Genomic DNA, 21,306 nt, shown 5'->3' with positions numbered 1-21,306 from the left:
AACATAAAGTGGATGTATCTGTATTTATTTCAATGGTTAAACATTTACAGTAGTGAGCACAGATCCAGTAAACATCCAGTGTGTTACAGCATTGATATTTATTGTGTATTAGAAATGAATCAAACTTGAAATTTATAGTTATGGAACGTAATAATATTTGTCAAATCTTTGTTCATATAAATTACAGTCATAAAAGTAAATGAACCATTTTCTACTCTTTATACATGAAGCCATCTACAGGAACGCACATTTACATCAGAATCTCCTTCGGGAACGACCAGCTAGAGGAGTATAAATACACATGCCGCAAGAGCAAACACTTAAATTACAACTAACAATGCAGATATAGAAAAAAAGGTTATAAACATTTCATGTGCCACTGGAAGAGTTCACGTCTGAATGTTGATTATAGTGGTTCATTAAGAACAGGCATCGGCTCAGTCACACTGAGCTTTCTGTCATTCTGGGATTCTTACACGATGTGGATGATGTCGGCCTAAATGTCCTTCAGTGCTTAGTGTATGGCGGTATTACTTGATCCTTTATGATGAGTGTAGCTACACTTGCACATTTCCCACACAGATGAAGGTAAATGCGTGTGAAAGGTGAATTTGATACATGTTCATCTCCTGTTTTTTAAAGGACAAAGTTGGTGTTATTTTATTTTATATTTTAAACAAATGCAATGAAAAGACCAAAACCAACAATGTCCAACCTCCCCACCCTGTCTGTGGCACTCACCCACTACTGAAGACACACATTATTAGAAAGTAGTCACAATAGGTTCATTTTTTTTCAAAAGGCTAAATCAAACCTTAAGCCTGCAGAAGCAGAGTGGGGCTTTCTGGCACAACTTAACCTACTTCCAAGGTGCATGGAGAGGAGAAAGAATTGGGAAGAGCTCAAAAGTCCAGCAACACACATTTTTGACATTTTTCAATCATTGCTTAAAGAAGTGGGGCACTGGAGTTTCTAGTAAACATTACTCAAACAGGAGTGAATAGTGCATTTGTTGGGGACTATTTTCAGCTGTGGATTAATACACATTTGGTGCTCTAGTCAGTATTTACGTCAGTAGGACGGTGAATGTAGGCTTGACTCAAAATAGACTGAGTGTGTGTGTTCATGGTAACATGCCATGTCAGTAAGGCTCACTGATGTCTTTTCAATAGTTTTTGGAGAACAGTGGAGCTCTATGGAGTAGAGGAATAACATCTATCAGGCTTTGGATATTCAGACAATACTTCAATTGATTGTTGGTTTTGATCTGTTCATGCGTGTTGTAGACAGTAATAAAAATATAAAGTCAGCCAAATCTTCTAATCAGGTGAGGGCAGTGACAGAAAACAGTATTTGTGTGATGCAGCCTGATGAAGAGGATAGTCTGTCCTTCATTTATGTTACAGTAGAACTGTGAAAATCATCTTTCTACAAATGAACCTGTCATGCTGCCGTCTTGTCTGGCTGACCATCAGAGGTTACGCAGTCCAAATTGTTACTACAGACCTCTTACAGCACATGGAGGGAGGGTGTCGTCCTCTTTGATAAAGAGACGGGGATGTTTTAAAAATGTACATCTTGAGTGGAGATGAAGTGTTGCACGCTGATGCACTGTAGATTCAGATATTGGATGGACTAAAAACATCAGGTTTTAATTTCTTATAGTAACTAGTGTTCGTTTTGTTGAATACATGGACTACACAACAGAGCATCTTCTCATCTGCCTTCTGAAATGAAAGCAGCACTCAGTGTGAACAAAGAGTAAAGAAAAAAGGCCTCTGATCTGTCCTGATGCAGCTCAACAGCAGGATCTGCCTCCAGTGACTTTCTGATGTTGTGGTATTATGTGAATGAATCGTCCTGCACCTCACAGAGCTCAGCTGACTGCACAGTGCAAAGACTTTGAGTTTTTGGAGCCTTGTTCTGCTGCTCTCCTCTGACATGAAGGGAGAAATGTACACATTTACCTTTGAATATGTTCCCATTTACTAGCTCTGCTGGTAAATGTGCATGCCTTGTATACCACATTTACCACAGAGATGCTTGGCTTTAAAAGGTGATGTAATGCATTCACAGAAAGCATGCGGAATAATTTCTCCTACAAAGTTTAAAAACTTCAGTGTGGCAAAACTGTTAGAAATGTCCTAATGTGAGCTTTTGACTCTTACTGTATAAAAGCCTTCCAAACTAAAAATGGCAAGGAGCATTAAAAGCTTTGCACTCTCAAAATCCACAGCTAGCATGCTAGGGGAAAAATGCTGAACACAGTTTAACATCCATGCGAAGAACACACAAACATGTTTGTTCCACATCCACCTAAAGTTAAAACTATGATCCAGAAGCTTAAAAATGCAACTTAGCAAACGAGATGCACCTTTGACCAATTGCAGTGAAAGTCTTTAGTCTTCCCCCTCCAGTTTCTGAGTGACACATTTGATGCGGATATTTTCTCGGAGGTTGCGGAGGCGGGCGCTGCGACTCGTGATTTCCTCCACGTAGGATTTGGGGAACCAGCCCCGTTCCCCGTCAGACAGTCTGATGCCTTCTACCCAGCCTGGTGAAAGACGACATCGCTTAGACGTCAAATAAACCACCTCTTTCATCCGCTGCTGGTTGAAGCTCAGACAGCCGGTGAGGCACACAAACCTAACTTTTTATGGCCGCAAGTTATATTAATTTAGGTGCAGGTTGAAGTTGGAATGCAGTTTATCTGAAAGAGGACTGTATTCAAATTCTTACCGTCACTTGTGATGGTCTTAGCGTGAAGAATGTCTGCTTTTTCCAGTGTTAACTCATCGTGCTCTTGGGCCTGGTAGCTTTTGATGCACTGCACCTGGGATATATCTGAGAGGAAAAGACAAAAAGATGAATGAGAGGATTAAAAGGTTTACACTTTCTGACAGTGCACTTAAAGCTCTCTACTGACCAACGTTCTCACTGGCCTGCTCGATGTCTTCCAGCGGATCAGATGGAAACATCGCTGTGATCCATCTCTGCTTCCCGCTCCTTGGCAGACACAAAGAATGGAGTTAGAGCAGAGTCTGCTAGAGCGTCCAGTTTGGACAGAAGTGAAATTATTGCTGACACTGCATTGACAAAGTATTATTACTCACTCGGTGTGTGATTTGAGCAGGATCTGGTGTTTGAGCTGCTGGCCTTCACACAGCTGCAGGTGGAAGATGAAGCCTGAGATGCCCTGCAGCTTCTGACTGAGATCCTTCACTTTCAGCTCTCCTATCTTCGCGTGTACAAACACCATGAACTTCCATGTACTGCAAAAAAAATGCCAATTTAAGATTAAAAACATCAGATGTGAAATGTTTCAGTTCTTGGTCTCTTGGTATTGTCTGCATATAACTCACTCCTTCCTCCTGGACAGCAGGAGACAGTCATTGAACAGGTGGAGGTACACAGGCTTGGTGGGTAACTTGAGCTTTGATCCAGAAATACTCATCATCTGAGTGTCCACTTCCAGGAGCTCACCATGTTTCACCAGCCAGCGGGACTGAGAGATGAGAGGAAAGATCTACAGAGACAGGACACACGTTGCTAAATAAGAAACACCGTAGAAAACTAAGACAAAAAAGCTCATCCAGTGCCAACACTGCTAAAAACAACATGAACAGTTCACAAAGACTTCACCTTGCCCTCAAAATGGATCTTCTTATTGAGGTGAATAAGTTCCTCCATCCTCTTCATTGACTGCACACTGGAGTTACATTCTTTGATGATCTAAGAGGACACATACCAACATAGTTATTACTGTTGTGCCTCACCAGTGATAATACTGGTAGGCAGCCAACTGGCTATTACAGTAGGGATGATAATCACCACCTTTTTTAGCTCATTGAAAGCTTTCGTGGCAGTGTCCTCATCTCGGGAGCCTGGAGTTGTCCTCTTTAAGATGTTCTGAAAAATAAGCACGTTTTAGAAGACATGCCAAAAAGTAAACAATACTCTTGCTATGCACTGCTGGGGAAAAAAAACCTGCAGCGGCAAATTGCTTCGCCGGTCCAAATATTACCCCATTTACAGTTCCGTGTAATTGGGTTTCAAGTGCGAACATGAATTCTGCAGCAAATGTTTCATTTTGTACCTCCACCAGCATTTTGAGCCGTGTGATCCTCTGAAACGGGAGGATTAGAAAAGAGGTCAGAGGAAGTCTCTGGCAGACGGGGTCCTCCTCCAAACGAGCCAAGATGCCGGGGAAACGAGGGTTCTCATGCCTGAGAGAACAAGACGCGTACATCCAGTGAAACACTTTAATGACTATTAGTGAAAGTGGGTGGAAATTCCAGCCCCACCCTTATAGAGTAAATTATAGACATCCAGCACGAGACTATTAGACTAGCATAGTACCTACCGTACATACACAGCATGTTCAGAGCTCCTACAGATGACTCATTATGCAAACAGTGAAAGTTGTTACTCACAGCAAACGCTGGTATGTCTGCTCCTGGTAAGCCTGGTTGGTTACATAAGGTAAATAGACCCTCCGCAGAGCTGGACAATGTTCTAGGACGATGTCACACACATCGAAACGCAGGATGTCTTCCTCCAGCCTGTGCTCCAAGTCCTGAAGAAACCTACAGGCAACCAGCGAGCAGAAAATACTCTCAGATTAGGAGACGTGATAACTGAAATGTTAAAACAACGACTTGAGGCAACAGGGGCACATTAGCAGCATATTACTTCACCTCTCACTGACATCTTTGACTTCTGGCAGCTTGGAGAAGAGCCACTGCTTATCCTGAGCCCCAAGGCACTCTGCGAGCTCCTGCGAGAACATGAAGTGGTCGACTGCGATCGTCAGGCTGCGAATGTATGATGCCTCAGAGGTCACCAGCTCAAACTTTGCCTGAAGAAGACACAGTATGTCAGCCAGGCTTCTACAGCGCATGAGCTAGAGAACAGCTGTAGCAAACTCTGACACTTCTCCTTCACCTCCTGTAGTTTCCTTTCCTCGTTGCTGAAGTTGTCAAGCTGGCCGCTGGTTCGAACATCAGGGATGTCTTGCCACAGTGCAAAAGCAGAGCCTCGTGATGAGCGAAAGGAGCTGGAGGGAGACAGATTAGAAGGAGAAGGGGTCCCGTCAGACCCTTCATCCCTGAGCCCTTCCTCCTCTGTGCCGGGCTCCTTCCCTTGCTGCCTCTGGATCTCTCTGTTGATGGCGACGTCACTGTATTCCTGGTACAGAATCGCTGCAGGAAATATTAGAAGTGAAAGAGATGTTACAGGAAAACACAACTAGCCTCGGTTTAATTGGGTAAATATGAATAGATCAGGGAACTTACAGCTTGGCAAAAACCGTGATAAGCGATTTGAACTAGCAACAGTTGGAAGGATGCCCACGTCCTCCTCGATGGACTTCTTTCGCATTCTGTGAAGAAAATGTGACCTGACATCAAAATATGTTCTTTAATCTTTGCAGTTTTTGTGTTGAAATATTTTTAGACCATATTTACCCAAGTTTTGTGCTCCACCGATGCAAAGGCATGCCATTGTCACTGCTGGGCAGCAGAGTAGGTGTGGGTCCGACAGGACTGTGGGGGTCGCTATCAGTAGAACCTCCTGAGGTGCGCTGCTTGGAGTTGGACTTATCTAAAGAGGACGAAAAGCAGACATGTAGCCGTGAGCTCCAGGGAAGAAACAGGAGACTTCATGTGAAGGTTCATGAGGTGATATTTATCCTCCGCTGTTTAAGATCACAGTTCATCTGTTTGTGCCTTCTTAACCAGTAAAAATCAGCCTAAAATGCCTATCGAAGGCAGACCCACAGGAAACTGATAGCTGTTCTTGAACCATTTGGAGTACACACATGATTTTGGTCTGTTTTGGAAGGTAATACTCTGAACTTGTATCCCCAGCAGTCAAAATCACTCTAAGTGCTACTGGCATTGAGTAGTATAAGTTTGAACACACTGTAGAAGTGTTTTTTTTTTTCCACACCTGAATATTTTTTTTGCAAATAGATGCTTGCAGATGATTGTATCTGAGACTTATTGGCTGGAAAGCACACTGGGACCACAGCATGAAGCCTTACCCTAGTTCAAGTTCAATAAAAACTGACAACAATAGGACAGAAACTGGATATTTTAATGTTTTCCCCAAATGTATATCTAGGTGTCCACCAAAAAAAAAAACAAAAAAAACAAAAAAAAAACAGTTTATATGCACATCTATTTATCTATCTACATAAATCTATATTTATATTCATGAAGTTTTGTCCGTTTATATTCATATTTAAGGTATCTGTGGCTTTATTTTGGCTATACATCTTTATATTAAGACCATTCACTATATTTACCATTTCAAACTGTGTGTAATATCCTTATTTGCACTGAAGTCTTTGATTTGAGGTGTCTGGATCTGTAAATAAGCCACTGAAGTGGCATGTGGATTTGGCCTTTTATTTGTGAGCCAGCAGTGTAGAGAGACAGGAAACATGGGCAGAGAGCAGGGTAGGACATGCTGTTACGTGGTATACAGCCCAACCATTAGGCTATCAGGTGAGGGATATCTTTTGGAAGAAAAGTGATAATCCCTCAAGTAGACTTCAGAGATTTGAGGAATATATGGCAAGGAGCACTGAGGCTGCTCTGACACTTAAGTAGTTTTTTCCTGTAATTTGTCACCAGTCTGTACACCTACTGTGTTTGTGTGGTATGTCACTGTCAGGTGTGGTATGTGCTTTTGTTTTATAACAGTTTTTTTATAACTGCTTTTCATTGTGTGTTGTAATACACCGGGTCTGATGTCCTTTCAGCCACAGTGGCATGATGCTGGTTCTGTAGTTTACTCACAGTCTGGGTTGGGGCTGAGGCTGTTGGAGCTCTGTCTGTCTCGGGAGGCTACCCGGGCGGACAGCGACTTCCCCAGCTTCAAGGTGAAGGAGTTCTTCCTTTGAGACAGCTGCAGTCTAGATATCAGTTCTGAAGCTGAGAAGCGCCGCCGCTCTTGGTCCCCTTGGCGGCTGCGTGACAAAAAGCTCCCCCCTGTGGCACTTACACTCCCGCTGTCTTCGCCCACCCCCGGTACTGAGTCCTCTATTATCTGCAGTGGTTCCCCAGGTAGACTAAATATATCATCATGACTGAGGTTTGGGAGATCTGCAACACCATCTGTGGATGAAGGACTTGAAATGGCCTCCAGGGAAGATAATCCACTAAGGTCCTCCTCCAGGAAAGATGCAAAAGGTCCAGGGAAGATGTAGTCTGCATCCAGGATTGGGCTGAGAGATTCATCGCTCAGGCTTTCTGGAGAGTAAACCTGCATCTTTCGCCCTGGAAACAAGAAAATATCTGTATTAGATCAAAAGGAAGCATATTAAGAGTTTCTAAAGCTTGATTTGCTGTATCAGCTGTGTCCATAGTGAAGAAAGCTGCACACTCACGGATGGACTTCTCTTTCAGTGACCCCTGCGATGTCCTCCTCTGTGGCTGGCAGGAGTCTGGGCTCTGAAACCCAGGACCTTCAGGTGAGGATGGGGAGCAAGGTAACTGAGATTCCCAGGAGTCTCTGTTTGCGTATAGAGAGGAGAGCGGGAGCGACAGAGGGAGGCTAAGAGCTGCGTGGAGAGGACGACACACTGTTGTGACAGTGCAAGGTTTTTCAGTCTGCTCCTGCAAAGAAGTCCTGACACCATAATGGCATTCAACCTCATCGTCAGCTGCAGGTGTACGCGAGTTCAAACTGAACGTTGTTTCATGCTCGCTGCCTGTCCTGTGGCAGCCGTTCTGCATGTCATTCAGTTCATTTAGTGTGTGTCTAAAACCGTTCAGGCTCAGAGAGTGTGTCGTGCATTGTGTGTCTGGAATAACAGTTGGCCTCGGAGAGCCAAGACCATTTAGTTTAGGAGTCACTGGTGGTTGCAGCTCAATAAAAGCCAATGTTTCCTGCTGGCATACAGCAATATGCTTGTGGTGACACGGGTGGAGGAGAGGCCTGTCCTCCCGGGCCTCACTCAGAGCCTGGGACTCTCCTGAGCCAGGGATCCACATGCTGGGACTCTCTCCTCGGCAGCGAAAAGCGTGAAGGTGGGGTTGAAAATCAGGAAAAGGTGAGAATCCATACCCAGGGAGCATGGCTGAATGAACACATGGGAGCTGCAAAAGAAGGGAGGAAAATCATTAGTGTAGGGATGGAGGGTCGGATCTTATGTTTCACATGTTTAACTATTGGTTCAATACAAAAAATTGATTAAATCCAGAGAGGAAGATCGTTTTGCTTAAACCACCTGTGCAGGTGAGAAGAACTGGCTCCAACTGTAGTATCTAAACTGAATAAACTTTTCTAACCCAACCATTAAACAGACATCAGTCAAAATGCATTGGCATGATGTAGATGGGAGGTGGAGGACATGTTTTGAATGTATTTCAAGTTTCCTGGAGGACATGTGATATATAAAAGATAGGGTTTAATTTCTGGTCTGTAAGAAGGAAATTCTGATTATTTGTGAATAATTCCACAAATAAATATCATAGATTAAAATCTTACTTTTCTTCTTAGGATCACTTTTTAAGATGTTCCTGTGGACCAGTTGGTTGGGATGATTGAACTGTCTAGAATCGTGTGGATTTCTGCATAAATATCTGAAGCAAACAGAGGAGAAAACTGGTATGTTAGTCTGCAGACCACTTATCCTGCAACCAAATATGGTTGACTGGACACAACTCACTGTCAGCAACTTGGCTTAGTGTCGCCACAGGATTCCACCGACTCGACCGAGTGTTACACAGCATATTCACTTATAATGAACCGTGCGCAGTGCTGCGGAAGTTTCATAAACTAATAAGAGTGTGTGTGTGCATGTTGAGTTAACAGAGTTGGTAGAAGAATAGCTTTCTTAAATGGCTGCTGAACATTTTTGGGATTCATGCAGCCTCATTTAAGGTATTTACCACACACACACACACACACACACACACACACACACACACACACAGAGCAGACACTCCTGGAATTAGCTGGATGGACCCTGAAACTATTGGCACATGCAGGATGTTTCACAGTCAAACCTGGTCTTCATGCACAGACACACACGTACCTGCATGGACACACACACACGCACACACACTTAAGTCTAGTGTTGTGTGTCTCCTGAGCCGTGTCTTCCTGCTCTAATTAAAGACCTCTCCACATGCAGCATTCAGCCCCTGTACTTAACATCTCTCTCTCTACACACACACACACACACACACACACACACACACACACACACACACACACACACACACACACACACACACCAGCTCCAGACAGAATACCACAACAGACAGACAGAGGAAGAGAGCACGTCCTCAGCACTCTCACCTTTCACCTGAGATCTATACTCATCTATCACTCTGGATGTTGGTATAGCTTCCTGTCAACCCACGTTAGCCAGCAGGCAGCTTCTCGGACTGAATATTTACAGTGAGCGTCTGTTAGAGCAGCAGCGGGTCATAAAGTCAGCTCTCCTGCAGGCTGTTGAAACACACACCTCCCAAGCTCTGTCTCTTCCTGCTTCCTGAACAGGTAATCCTCAACTTCTGACTTAAACACCAGTTAAAATGAACTAACACACCGTCTCATACGTATGCACAGAGGTATGCAGAGGAAAATTGCTTTTATGTAATTATTATTTTTGTTATAGGCCCACATCATTTTGTTCTTTTATTGCAATAAATGTAAAAAGCAGCAAGTTATAACCAAAAGAGGCACTAGCTTATCTATTAGCCTAGCCAGCAAAACCACAATAACTACTGTTGGAGCTGATTTCCTGACTTTTGTTTGGTAGAAGGCCAGTATAAAACTCAAATATTTGTTCTCTTAAGTCACATGTCTTAGCCCTGTGGCTGTATCTTAGTGAACAAAGTACACTAGATAGCATTTACAAAGCATCTTAGTCACATTAGCTGAGAAAAGTGGCAACTGTGTCCTCGTGCCAGACAGTGCAGTATCTTGATAGTAATTTGGCAGGTAAGTTTATTCTTGACCTTGGAAACAGTGGTTGATAAAACGGTTTCTAATCACAAAGTATATTTCACAGCTCTTCTGGAGCTTCTCACATATCACAATTTGCCCTCTTGTCATGGGAAAGTAGATGTTCATATTTCCATTTTTCTGAGTGCTAAAAACATCTTGACCATGTTTGCTTAATTATGTTTTATTATTATGATGGAAATGGTTTCAATATTTTGTTCTAATTGTCAATAAAACTGCAATCTCTATCAACAGATATCTGCATTTGAATGCAGACAAGACAAGATTTAAGTAACGGAAGCGTCCTGGTTTCTGTTTGTAGTGCGAGTAGTATTGACCAGTCATATCTGAGTGGGCTTTGGTGGACGTTGGGTATAAACTGTCATGTGGCGAGCAAAAGAGGCAAAATACATTGGCTGAAATGATATCTCAGAACACATCGGCTGTCATCTGACTAGCTTTTTATTATCTTTTTTTAAGTTTATCTGCCTTCATATGCACATATCTGTTGACAGAGATTAGCCAAAATGTTTGCAAGTCAAGCTGCTAATCAACTGTAACCAATGACCAGTGCTCAGATGAGGAAGTCTTGGCCTGGATATCTGTTATCTGTTATATTATATTCACCAGTTACACTGGAATCAGCTGTCGTCATTATGTGACGACAGCTGATTCTGAGACTAATAAAGCTATTACTTTGAAATGTCTTGTATTATATGTATTAATTGTTATGTTTCTCTGTGAGCAGCTCCCCTTTTTTCTTTGTGTTGCATTGTGGGATAATATTATCTACCAAACAATTTCACAAAAGACACTTCAGTTTGTCATTTTTCCTGTAACATACTCTCAAAACATGGAATTAGTTGACTGTATAGTGTGCAATTTGGGCCACAAGGTCGCATTGTGTGAATGTTAATTGTTAACTATTTTATCTCTTTTATCTATTGGTTCACACACACACACACACACACACACACACACACACACAGAGAGCAGGATCTTTGTCATGGATAATTCTAAGAAATTATAGTGCATTTTTATTTGTAATTTAGAGTTTAATTATCATACTGACACACTAAATCTTTACGAGATACGTATATTTTACATTATAGTGAGAAGCATTACGTTAAGGTTACACCTGTAATTTAGATCAGAAAAGTTGTCTCACAGTGTCTCTTAAGAGGATAAAAGCAAAAATGAATGCTTTTCCTGAAAGTATAACTTTGTTTATATGCTGTTTGTTTGCCTGGGGAATCACAGAGTGGAAATCATAGTTTACCTCCCCTTTTACCGAGCGCACATGCGCCGTTTGCTGTGAATATGAGGCTGTTGAAAAGCCACACCTGTTCTTGTGGCAACGGTAGGCAGCCCAGTCAATCCTATCTCTCTTTGTTTCTCTCTTACACTCGCACACATACGCTTGCATGCATGTATGCATGCACAGACACACACACACACACACACAGCAGTACAGGCACAAATGGTTACCTGTTCCCTGCTGCAGACAAAGGCAGCCTTTATCTGTGTGCCTGGGCCAGGCTGCCCTGAGCGCAGGACACCTGAGAAGGTGTGGGAACTGCTTATACTGATCCACTCATATAGTGCAGCCACTGAGCCATATAAACGTATCCAGACCACTGCTGCATAATGACACAAGCTTATTGGTGTCTGGATGTGATTAGCGGCTGGTTATGGTGTAATCCTGCTGTAGATGTACAGCATTAACCAAATTTTACCTAACTCTGTCTACAATCTGTTGCATGAGATTCAACAAGAATTATTTCCTCATTATTCTGATCAAAGACAGTTCACATAATCCTCCACCAGCAGCCAAGTCGTCATAAATCAACATGCTCTTAGCAGAAAATTAGTTATCTGCTCATTTGATCAAGAAACCTCAAAGATCCCAAAAACTGACAATAAGCTTCAGCACCACATTTATCAAAACATGAAAGCATCCGATTACACGTACTCGCATTCTTCGCACAGATACAATTATATCACGCTATTAAAATTTCAATTCAAGACGTGTAATTTCCCTTGTCATTGCAGGGTGTTATTTGTGACTGTTATGGACTTTGCTGCCAGTGTCTCCCCCTGTAATTTCACTAGGCTGCTCTAAGACGCCATGTCTGCATACAGCCGTTAATGAATGACACTCTGGCATGCCTTTAATGCCAGCAGCCATACGCGGAGCATTTTTAATTGTGATATTTTTCATCTTGAAGGTCTCCGAATAATCCTTTAATGCAGTGTATCGCATAAATATGAGCATAAATCCATTGCTGATTCAGCTTCATGACAGAGCCAAACGTTGTGTAATTGCATAATTAAAGTTTGTTTGATGTTTGCCGGGGGGAGATGAGGGTGCTGAAACAAATGGATTCACAGCTTGTGGTTCATGAAGGTGAAGAAATATGTTTTACTGTTTACTTTTCTAATGGCTGATATTAACGCTGCTTTTAAGTGGCAGGATGGAAGACGCTTAATGTTTCAGAGAGGAAAGTGATCATAGTACATCTGCGCCTGGTTTCTGAGAGTCGTCAGCTAATGCTCCGTGTGTGCATGTGGGTTTACTGTCAATAAATGACTCAACAAATTCTCGGCTGTGTGATGGGATCGCTTAGCGTGGAAACAGCCGTTGACTCTGCTTTGCCTGGTGTGGTCCTGCAGGGCTGATTAGGTATCTGTTTGGGTCAGACATCACTGCAAGTTGGACGTCAGCATATCAAATATCAACGTTTGCTGGACAACATCACAAATTTGGGCTGCAATTGGCCTTTTGTCTCTGATTTTTAAACATGGCAGCTGTTCCAGAAATCTCAATTTTCACCTTAACTACACAATGAACCTCCAAATTCTGCTAACAGTTTCTAAAAAACTGACAACAATCAAAGCACATTGTCCATGTCAACAGGTTGTGGTTCCCTCGGGCAGTTTTTTTTGCGCGGGTCCAGTGCAGCCTGCTTTAAAAAAATGTCTTCTATGTTTCTTGCTGTCAACAAATTCCATGAAAAGACTCGAAAAACCAACAACAAATTCATCCAACTATGAACATGGCCACTGTAGTTAATTTTAAGTCATTCCACATACACTATCCTGCTGCTGTAAATCCTCACTGCAGCACCAAAATGTGCATTAATCCGCAGCTGACAATAGTTCCCAAAAAATGTAATTTTTTAATAACATTTGAAAAAAAACTTCAGAGCCCAGCTATTTTAGGAAATTACTGAGTTTTTATTACAAATAAAACTTTGTGATCCATTTTCTTTTAAAGACTTTTACATGTCTTCAGTAGGATTCAGTGAGCTTTGGGCTCTAACTGAGAGGTGGACAAAAATACAGAATATCACCAACCTTATTGTTTAATCAAGTGTGTTTTCACCACAGCGTCACAGCAGGGGATTAAACGCTGCTGACCCGTGATGCTGTGGCCGTGATTGGTGGCAGTGTCGATCGCTGCTGATCTGCGATGTCTCCTTCCTCAAGACGCCACAGATTGTGACTAACTATTCCTGAGCTGTGACTCAGATCAGGTGAGGGTGCCTTTTATTGGTTCTGCTCTCTGGAACAAACTTCCCGAAGTCTGTTGATCTGAACACAGTGATTCTCAGTGGATGTTTTCCAGACTAAAGAGATTAAGTCAGGCTTTGCCAGGAGAGAGATGCTGTTAAAAGTCACTTCCCATCCTCTTGTGTGATATGGAACAAACACGTTCCAAACCTGTTTGAGTTTAAGACACTGCCAAACTCCCTTCTTACTATTCGGCTGCTCAAACAGGGATGTTGCTCCAAAGCGCATATCAGCTTTTATGTCTAAAAGGTCTGCCAAAGCAGTTTCCAGGAGTCTGCGTGCTGATATACAGTGTAAGAAAGCTGGTTCCAGACTGAGCCAAACAGAGCAGGACTAAGATGGCGGCACTGGGGGACAACATCCTCAGGTGCCAGACTCAAAAAACAAAAAGCAGGCATGAAAAAAAGATGGAACAGCTGAACATGTTTGAAATCAAGTAACTCTTAATCTGTTTATTTCTTGATTATGATGATAGATGAGTAAAAGTTAACTGTAATGATCCACAAGGCATTTTAATCAGTTACTGGACACTGACACGATCTTTGCTCTGTTGTTGCAGGACCTCCTGGTCACAGATGGAGTCTCTAAAAGTCACAATAGGGGATCTTTTTTAGTGTTGCATTATTGAGATGTGGGAGATGAACCAAGACTGATCAGACTTCATGGAGATCTTCTGTCCCTTCCCCCTCACACAGTTTGTCCCCATGAGCGTAAGTCCGGTGTGTTTGGTCAGACAGACTGGAGTGTCCTCACAGTGTGGTGTGACCAGCTCATGTGTGTGTGTGAGATCGCAGTTTAACTTGGTCACATCAGACCACTAATTGCCAAGCAGTAGACTAAAGAGCCCAGCATTGTCTGCCGAGACAAGACATGACATCATTCGGCGTCACTTCTAGGAAAACCAGCCTCCTGGGCGAAACCATTACACTTTCTATCAACGCTGGGACAGCGATGAGGCTCTGCTAACCTTCAGACGACAAACAGCAACACGTTCTTTCGACTTCTAAACTGGAATTACAATTACAATTCAAATAGTGCAATGTCACAAAGGATGTGCCTTTTTTAAACTGTGTCTGTTCTACTTTACAGCACTGAATATATGAATATAAACGTGTGTTTACTGTATGATGGAGCAGGCTGTGTAGCTGCTGGCTGCTGTGGAACTAAAATAACATTAAAATGTAAACCTCAAATCTTCACCATGTCTTTTGCAGGCTTGTGTGCAGGATTTCAGCCCAATTATTTTAATGCAAATTAGGAAGTGCTGACATAAAAACAACTGAGGGCAACTGGGAACTTGTTGAGGAAATTCAGACATTATGCAATAAGTCCGATTGCGTGTTTGAGGTGGGCAGGTTTTAATCAATAAACGAGGTGGCTTTGGAAATTCTCAAACAGTTAAATTTTCCTACCACACGTCTGCCCTGATTATTAGAGTAGTTGGATAAAACAGTTGCACTTTATCCATATGAATTCTAAAAATAAAACACCTGAATGGAAAACCAGGCAGTGTTGCCATTTTAATGGGCTTCATCTAAATCTCTTAATCAAAACAAACTGAGACTCAAATTCCATTCAGAGAAAGCACACCAGATGTCAAACTGACACACTAAGCTGCATGTTTTTTTTAATTTTTTTTTTCAAGATTGGTGTGAGCACGGTTGAGTGAATTCAGGTCAGGGAGTTTCTTGGTATTTGTTCCTCTTCTAGCCTCCACCCCCTGAGACAGGTAAGCACCCCAGAGGCTACAGTGGAGGCGGATGGGAAGGTGGTGGTGGGGGGGTTTACCCAAATGTTTACACATGGTGTGAGTCCTCCTAATCCTCCTCTACAGCCTCAAGCTGCATACCCACGACCTTCTGAGACACTGTGAGGATGCATACTGACAACCTGCCCAACAATCACACAAAGCTATAGCAGACACAAGGCACACCTGTGAGTGTGTGCTTGAGTTCTGTCTTTGATTGAAAGCGACAAGACGTAGAGAGGCCTTTCCTGACCTTGTCTCACCCGGCGGGATTCCTGCTAACAGACACGGACAAACAGTAATCTCTCATTTAGAGGCCTGAAAAAATGGCGACCATCTCACAAGTAAACGCCAAGACTTTTGGACCTTTGACCCCCCCCTGCTTTACTCTGCCACCATAACAACTGCAGGCAGATAAGCTGACACTCAGGAGACATACAGCCAGGATAGTAAAGGCACAAAGGAGCTATTGACAAACTTATGGAAATAACCTGGTCTAATTATGGTGCTTTGTCATAAGTCACAAAAGCTACCAAGTCGATGGAGGGCCAAGGATCCAACACGCAGTAAATCCAGAAAATCTCATAATCAGCACCTTCTGACAGTCGATGGTTATCTGTATGTGAGCAGAGACTCTAAGAAAAGGAGTGCTGATTTAAGATGCTTTGGCAGGTTACTTGGTCAAATGAAAAGTTGAATCCAACACAGTCTGTTCAAAAGCCCGCCTGACTCCATGAACACGAAACAAATAGCTGAGTCCATTCTATGCTTCATACAGATATCAAGAACAATTTCTCCATTGACAGATATCTCACTGTGGAGGTAATGAGTCAGTATATGATGTGCCAAAGATCACAATATCCCCAGCCCAAAACTCAAAGATATTTAATATACAGTGATATGAAGCAGATATAAAGCTGCAAGTCCTCACTTGAGGAGCTGGAATGCGCTAATTTTGGAAAATGTTGTTTGATAAACAACTTACACATTTGAAGGATAAGGTGAACGATTTTCTATATTTGTCTTGTGTCAATCGCACAAAAAGACGAAAACCAACAATGAATTGTTCCTAACAAGTACTGTCTGTGTATCCAAAGTCAGATACATCTCATTTCTCTGTGCCACAGAGAGCCATTGTTGTGCAAACACACTGTCAAGCACACATACACCATCCTGCTGTTGTAAATACACCTAGAACATCAGTGTGTATTACTCCGCGACTGAAAATAGTTCCCAAAGAATGCACGGTTTATTCCTTTTTTAATTTATGTTTGTGAAAAACTACAATGCCCAGATGTTGTAGGGAATTACTTTGTTATCCAGAATTTATATATTGACCTGTTTTTAAAGATTTATGTCCTTAATAGGAACTAATGGGCTTTGGCACTGTGGGCCAAATACAGGGAAGGGAAGCAGGAGTACTGAGAGATGGACTAATGCTTTGTTGGTTTTGGTCTTTTCATCGGACTTGTGGACAATAAGAAAATAGAAAATATCCCAAACCTTATCCTTTAAATGTTTAAGTCATTTGTCAGCCTTATCCCTTAATCCATTCTCAAAGATACTGGCGGTTACTTTGCAGTTTGGCGACCAATCACATCAGCTCTATCATATCTGCGCTTTCTTGTAACTAACACTAAAAGAGGGTATGCCATTTGTGCATCTGCTGTCTGCTTTCATTTCAGGGTTTTTGATATGGCTTAAATCCATTGAAAAGGAGGAGGCTGGGTTTGCTGGACTCAAACTGTCAATCAGAGCACTTTGATTCCAATCTGATCCTTTGCCACTGAGCTCTCAAGAGGCTGACCTACTTTACAACAAATTGCTGATGCATCTCTTGCATTCATCTGCTCCGCTGTTCACTCGCGCCCTCTTCATCTGTTTTCAAGCTCTCTGCTCCACTTTTTCCCAGCTGAGCACCAGTAGTCCCCCCCCCCCCCCACTCAGCTTCTTGCTTTTATTATCTGGACAGGTATGGACAAGCCATCCGCTGGGCTGCTTGTTGTTTTGAAACGTGATCGGGTAAAAATGGAACACACCTTTTAACGAGCTGACCATCCAGAAACGGTCCCACTTGAGCCCGGAGCTAAAGCTGTAAACTCTTCAAAACCAACCAGAATACCAGGAGTGTCATTGGGATTAAATCAATGAACTGAAAGTGAGCTAAATGCCCTTGAAGACACTGAAAAAGAAAAAAAAAAAAAAGTTGCTGCTTCTGTTCTTGAGAGCAACACCTGGTTTGAGGCACAAAAAACAAACATTTGCAAAACCTTCTCAGGCAGAAACATATTATCTCGCACGAGCACAAATGTGAAACACACACCGCGTCTTGGCCGAGTCACAATGTGAAATAACCTGAGGGCTACAGTGCTAGACAGGTGTGCAGCAGCTCAGCCGGAGCAGCGCTCATCGCACACCGCCTCTGGGCTCGAGTTTTAGCCTTCTTTTATAGACCAAATATTCTCAGACACGCAGATTAACTAATAAACAAGAAAACCTGAGCACTGCTGCACAAAGCGTAAAAGGTTTGTGCATCTGCTGTTGTCTCAGAAAAGCAGCTTTTCTTCCTACAAGTCAAAGCAGTCACATTACTATATCACTATTAAGTGAATGCACAAGTTTTAAACTCAGTAGGTGGTCTGTTTTATAGTCCAGGTTTGAGACAAGCTCACCTCCAACTTCAGAGACTCCCCAACTCCCAGATTAGACCCTCTGACACACAGAGACACTTTTCCACATTCCCCGGATGACTCGGCAAGCTCATTCCTCTGAAATTGACCGCTAAACCGAAGCAGGAGACAAACAAAGAAACTCAACTACACACGTGCAGGAGCAAGGACTGCTATTATGGGCTATTAAGGCCACTGCTATTTAGGCCATGAGCCAAAAAGGCTAGGAAAGTGACAGGGCCTCCTCAAAATATCAGTGCCGCTGATGTTTGAAGTGCAGGTTGCTTTCAGTCAGTGATTCCTAATGATTTTTGCCTACTTTTAAGAACAGGCCAGTTCAAAACAGAGCAGAGACAGTCACGTTTGGAAGTGAACACATGCAAGGTTAGCCGGGGGAGGTGAGGGAGGTGTGGGGTAGGAGGAGGGTGAGGTGTGGCATCCTGGATCGCTTCCCCACAGCATACACACAAACACACACACACACACACACACACACACACACACACACACACACACACACACACGAATGCTCAGACAGCCACTGTCTGAGTGGCAGGTGATGGGGCAGGTGCTCTCCAGACATATGGGGGGAGGGAGGAAGTGGGAAGAGGGAGGGACCCTGTGGTGAATCTGTGTGTGATATGAGCAGGCATGCAGAGGGATATCATATGTACAGAAATGTGTTCACAGGCTAGAAATTCAATCATGGCTAAAGGAAATCAGTCATCCTAAATCTCCTTTTTTTTTCCAATGTGACAACTATTTAAAAAAAAAAATCATCAGAAGTCTGTCATCCCACAGGGGATCTCCAGCCTGTAATAAAGTGCAGTAAAACAGTTTGAGGTCCTGATTTATGCTTTGCGCTGGTACGTGTCTGCCCAATGTGCAGGTGGTGCGTTCGAGCCAGACGTACTGTAGTAAATCAGATAATCCAGAAAACACCTACAGCTATCTATTTATGCTCCAGCCAAAATATGTACCTCCAGACTATCCATACAGTCAGTTCACATGACAATACACTTAGTCATCAGGACGGCAGACAGAAACAGCAGCCGTCACCTCAGCCAGTCCTCTCGCTGAAGGAGTTTGGAAGAGAAGAAGTTTGGAGATAATCTGGTAATCTGTTTCACATGTGGGTCACAAGAAGAAGAAGAAGAAGAAGAAGAAGAAGAAGACAGCAGCTTCCTCAGCATTAAAAATCAGAAGCTTGCAGTGTTGTTTTTTCTTCATGAGGCAGTGTAAACAACTCAGGGTGAAAGAAAAGCCAAACCACTGTGAGCTGCTTCTGGGAAACACACATATGTACACCAATGCATGAACTAATACATGCATTCACACCTTTAAAAGCATGTGCGCGCGCACACACACACACACACGCATGCATACAAACATATACACACACACACAGATCCACGTACACTCCTCAGGTAACAACCCAAGGCTCTTTCTTCACTTGACGCTACAGAGTAATTGTTTGAGTCTTATGCTAAAATGTCCCGTGAAGGAGAAACAGAGTGCCAAGTTTCAGCCATGTACAGTTTTTAACAACCCCTCATCCAGCATACTCAAGACATGCACTTACCTGCCCCGCTCTGCAGCGACTCATTGCTGCACTGTAACCATCACATTCAAGACGCAAATCACTGTGCACTGCCTAGAGAGCTGCTGGGAACATTACAGATGCAAACAGTCACTTCTTCCAAGAGAATAAATGAATAGTGAAGCTGATAATTCCTCTGGCAGGACGTATGCATCTACTTGTGAAGGATTCTTGGCCATCTGCAACTTTTTATTGCACGACAGTGAAACAGTAAAACTGCCAAATTTACATTTGAACCCTGAACTCCATTTCAATGCACACGCATTTATAGAAGGAGCTGATTTAAACAGCTGGTGTAGTCAGTAGAGGTAGAACAGTATCCAGGCAGAGTCCTGTGTTTGCCATCTGATAATCTATCCCATAGCTGTTTCCCCTCATGGAGACAATGTCTACCTTTGTTTGCAGAGCATATATGCTGTCAGAGAAATGCACCTGACAAGCTGCACAGCACAAGTGCCTCCAAAGTGCTCAGCACAAAGCAGAGGCTGCACACAACACCACTCAACTTTCACTCCCAGCAGCACATGAACATGGAACGTGAATGTATTTCTCTCCTTTGTTCATTACTGTGTGAAAGACTTATTGTTGCTGTTTTCAGTACTCTACCTCATTGGTGTTAGCAGCCTAGTGTGTATGCTGGATGGTGGCCAGCAGCAGTGTGTGAATCCAGGCCATCCCAGGGTCAGGCTGAGCCACTCTGCTATCCATTGCTGCCTTGTGTGCCTCCCGGCTTCTTTCCTGCTTTCTCCTCTCTCCGCTTCTTTTGCTTCTTCTGTTTTGTGTTTTTTTTTCTTGGCTTTGTTTGAAGTGCAGTTCAAGCTTTTCAAATCTGTGCTCCTCTGCCTGGCTCTTCCTCTTCTTCTTGTTCTCAGGCTCCTCAGGAAAAACAAAAACAGGTTGAAAAACAGCCACCACTTGCTGCTCTCAGAGCTACTTACAATGCAGATCCCCTCTCTAAGCTCCTGTGCTCTCCCTTCCCTCTCGCTCCTTTCCCCTCCCTCCCTCCCACCCTCTCTCTGCTACTGTTGGGGAAGAGCTCTCTCATTTTCTCTCTTTCTCCTCCCCTTCTCTTGCCCTTCCTCTAACTCTAATAGTTATTTAGTGTCTCATTTCAGCACTTGCTCTGCGACAGAAAGAGACAGAGAGAAGAGGCAACAGTGAGCCTTGCAGAGAAAAAAAGTTGCTCCTCGATGAGTGTGTACATGCAAAAATGTGTGTGTGTGTGTGTCTATGTGATCAACAAAACAATACATTCACACAATACATGCATTGTGTATGTTCATGTACTGTGTCACTTCAGTGTGTGAGTTGTGCATTTACACAGTCAAGTTCAAACAGGCACAAATCCTCACATGCAAAAGTGCAAGTTTGCGTGCTAGTCTTTGTGCATGCATGCGTTTGCATCACTGTGTGTGTAGATTGATAGAAATACCTGTGGATGTGTGTGTGTGCGTGTGCGTGCCTGTATGTAGCTTTCACTAAACGTCAAACGGTGGAGTTGGTGACAGAGAGAAGCTGCTGCGGCATGCTTGAACTCTCTCATCTCTTTCAGAGCTCCCTGCTTGCTGCTGTATCAACTATGTTCACTAATCAAACATGAAAAGAATGGTGGTGGTGGTGGTGGTGGTGGTGGGGGTTGTAGGTTACCTCGGGACACTAGTTTACTCAGCAGTGGTGGACTTCTAATTGTCCCCTTTTTGTTAGGAGAAAACAGGTCACTAAAGGTTTGAGAGAAACTGAGAAAATAAATATTT

General features: G+C 43.0%; 1 protein-coding gene across 3 annotated transcripts; it reads right to left on the bottom strand.

Annotated features, from left to right (window-relative positions):
• Nucleotides 1-41: 41 nt before the first annotated feature.
• On the bottom strand, nucleotides 42-20,479 carry arhgef19 (Rho guanine nucleotide exchange factor (GEF) 19). 3 transcript variants are annotated; one of them, XM_076742038.1, is made up of 16 exons: nucleotides 20,159-20,479; nucleotides 7,394-8,105; nucleotides 6,804-7,283; nucleotides 5,466-5,601; nucleotides 5,295-5,380; nucleotides 4,945-5,201; nucleotides 4,698-4,858; nucleotides 4,434-4,586; nucleotides 4,097-4,226; nucleotides 3,835-3,909; nucleotides 3,643-3,732; nucleotides 3,363-3,526; nucleotides 3,114-3,272; nucleotides 2,927-3,006; nucleotides 2,740-2,844; nucleotides 42-2,554 (listed from the first exon to the last, which is right to left on the bottom strand). In XM_076742038.1, the coding sequence occupies exons 2-16, from the start codon at nucleotides 8,082-8,084 to the stop codon at nucleotides 2,400-2,402; spliced, it is 2,922 nt and encodes a 973-aa protein (XP_076598153.1). In that variant the 5' UTR covers nucleotides 8,085-8,105; nucleotides 20,159-20,479; the 3' UTR covers nucleotides 42-2,399. The 3 variants fall into 3 exon arrangements, with proteins under 3 accessions (XP_076598153.1, XP_076598154.1, XP_076598155.1); XM_076742039.1 differs by lacking the exon at nucleotides 20,159-20,479 and adding an exon at nucleotides 17,323-17,411; XM_076742040.1 differs by lacking the exon at nucleotides 20,159-20,479 and adding an exon at nucleotides 8,497-8,511.
• Nucleotides 20,480-21,306: the final 827 nt, after the last annotated feature.

Source organism: Chaetodon auriga, chromosome 10, assembly GCF_051107435.1.
Source record: "Chaetodon auriga isolate fChaAug3 chromosome 10, fChaAug3.hap1, whole genome shotgun sequence".
NCBI lineage: Eukaryota > Metazoa > Chordata > Actinopteri > Chaetodontiformes > Chaetodontidae > Chaetodon > Chaetodon auriga.
This window is presented reverse-complemented; position numbering and strand designations above follow the sequence as displayed.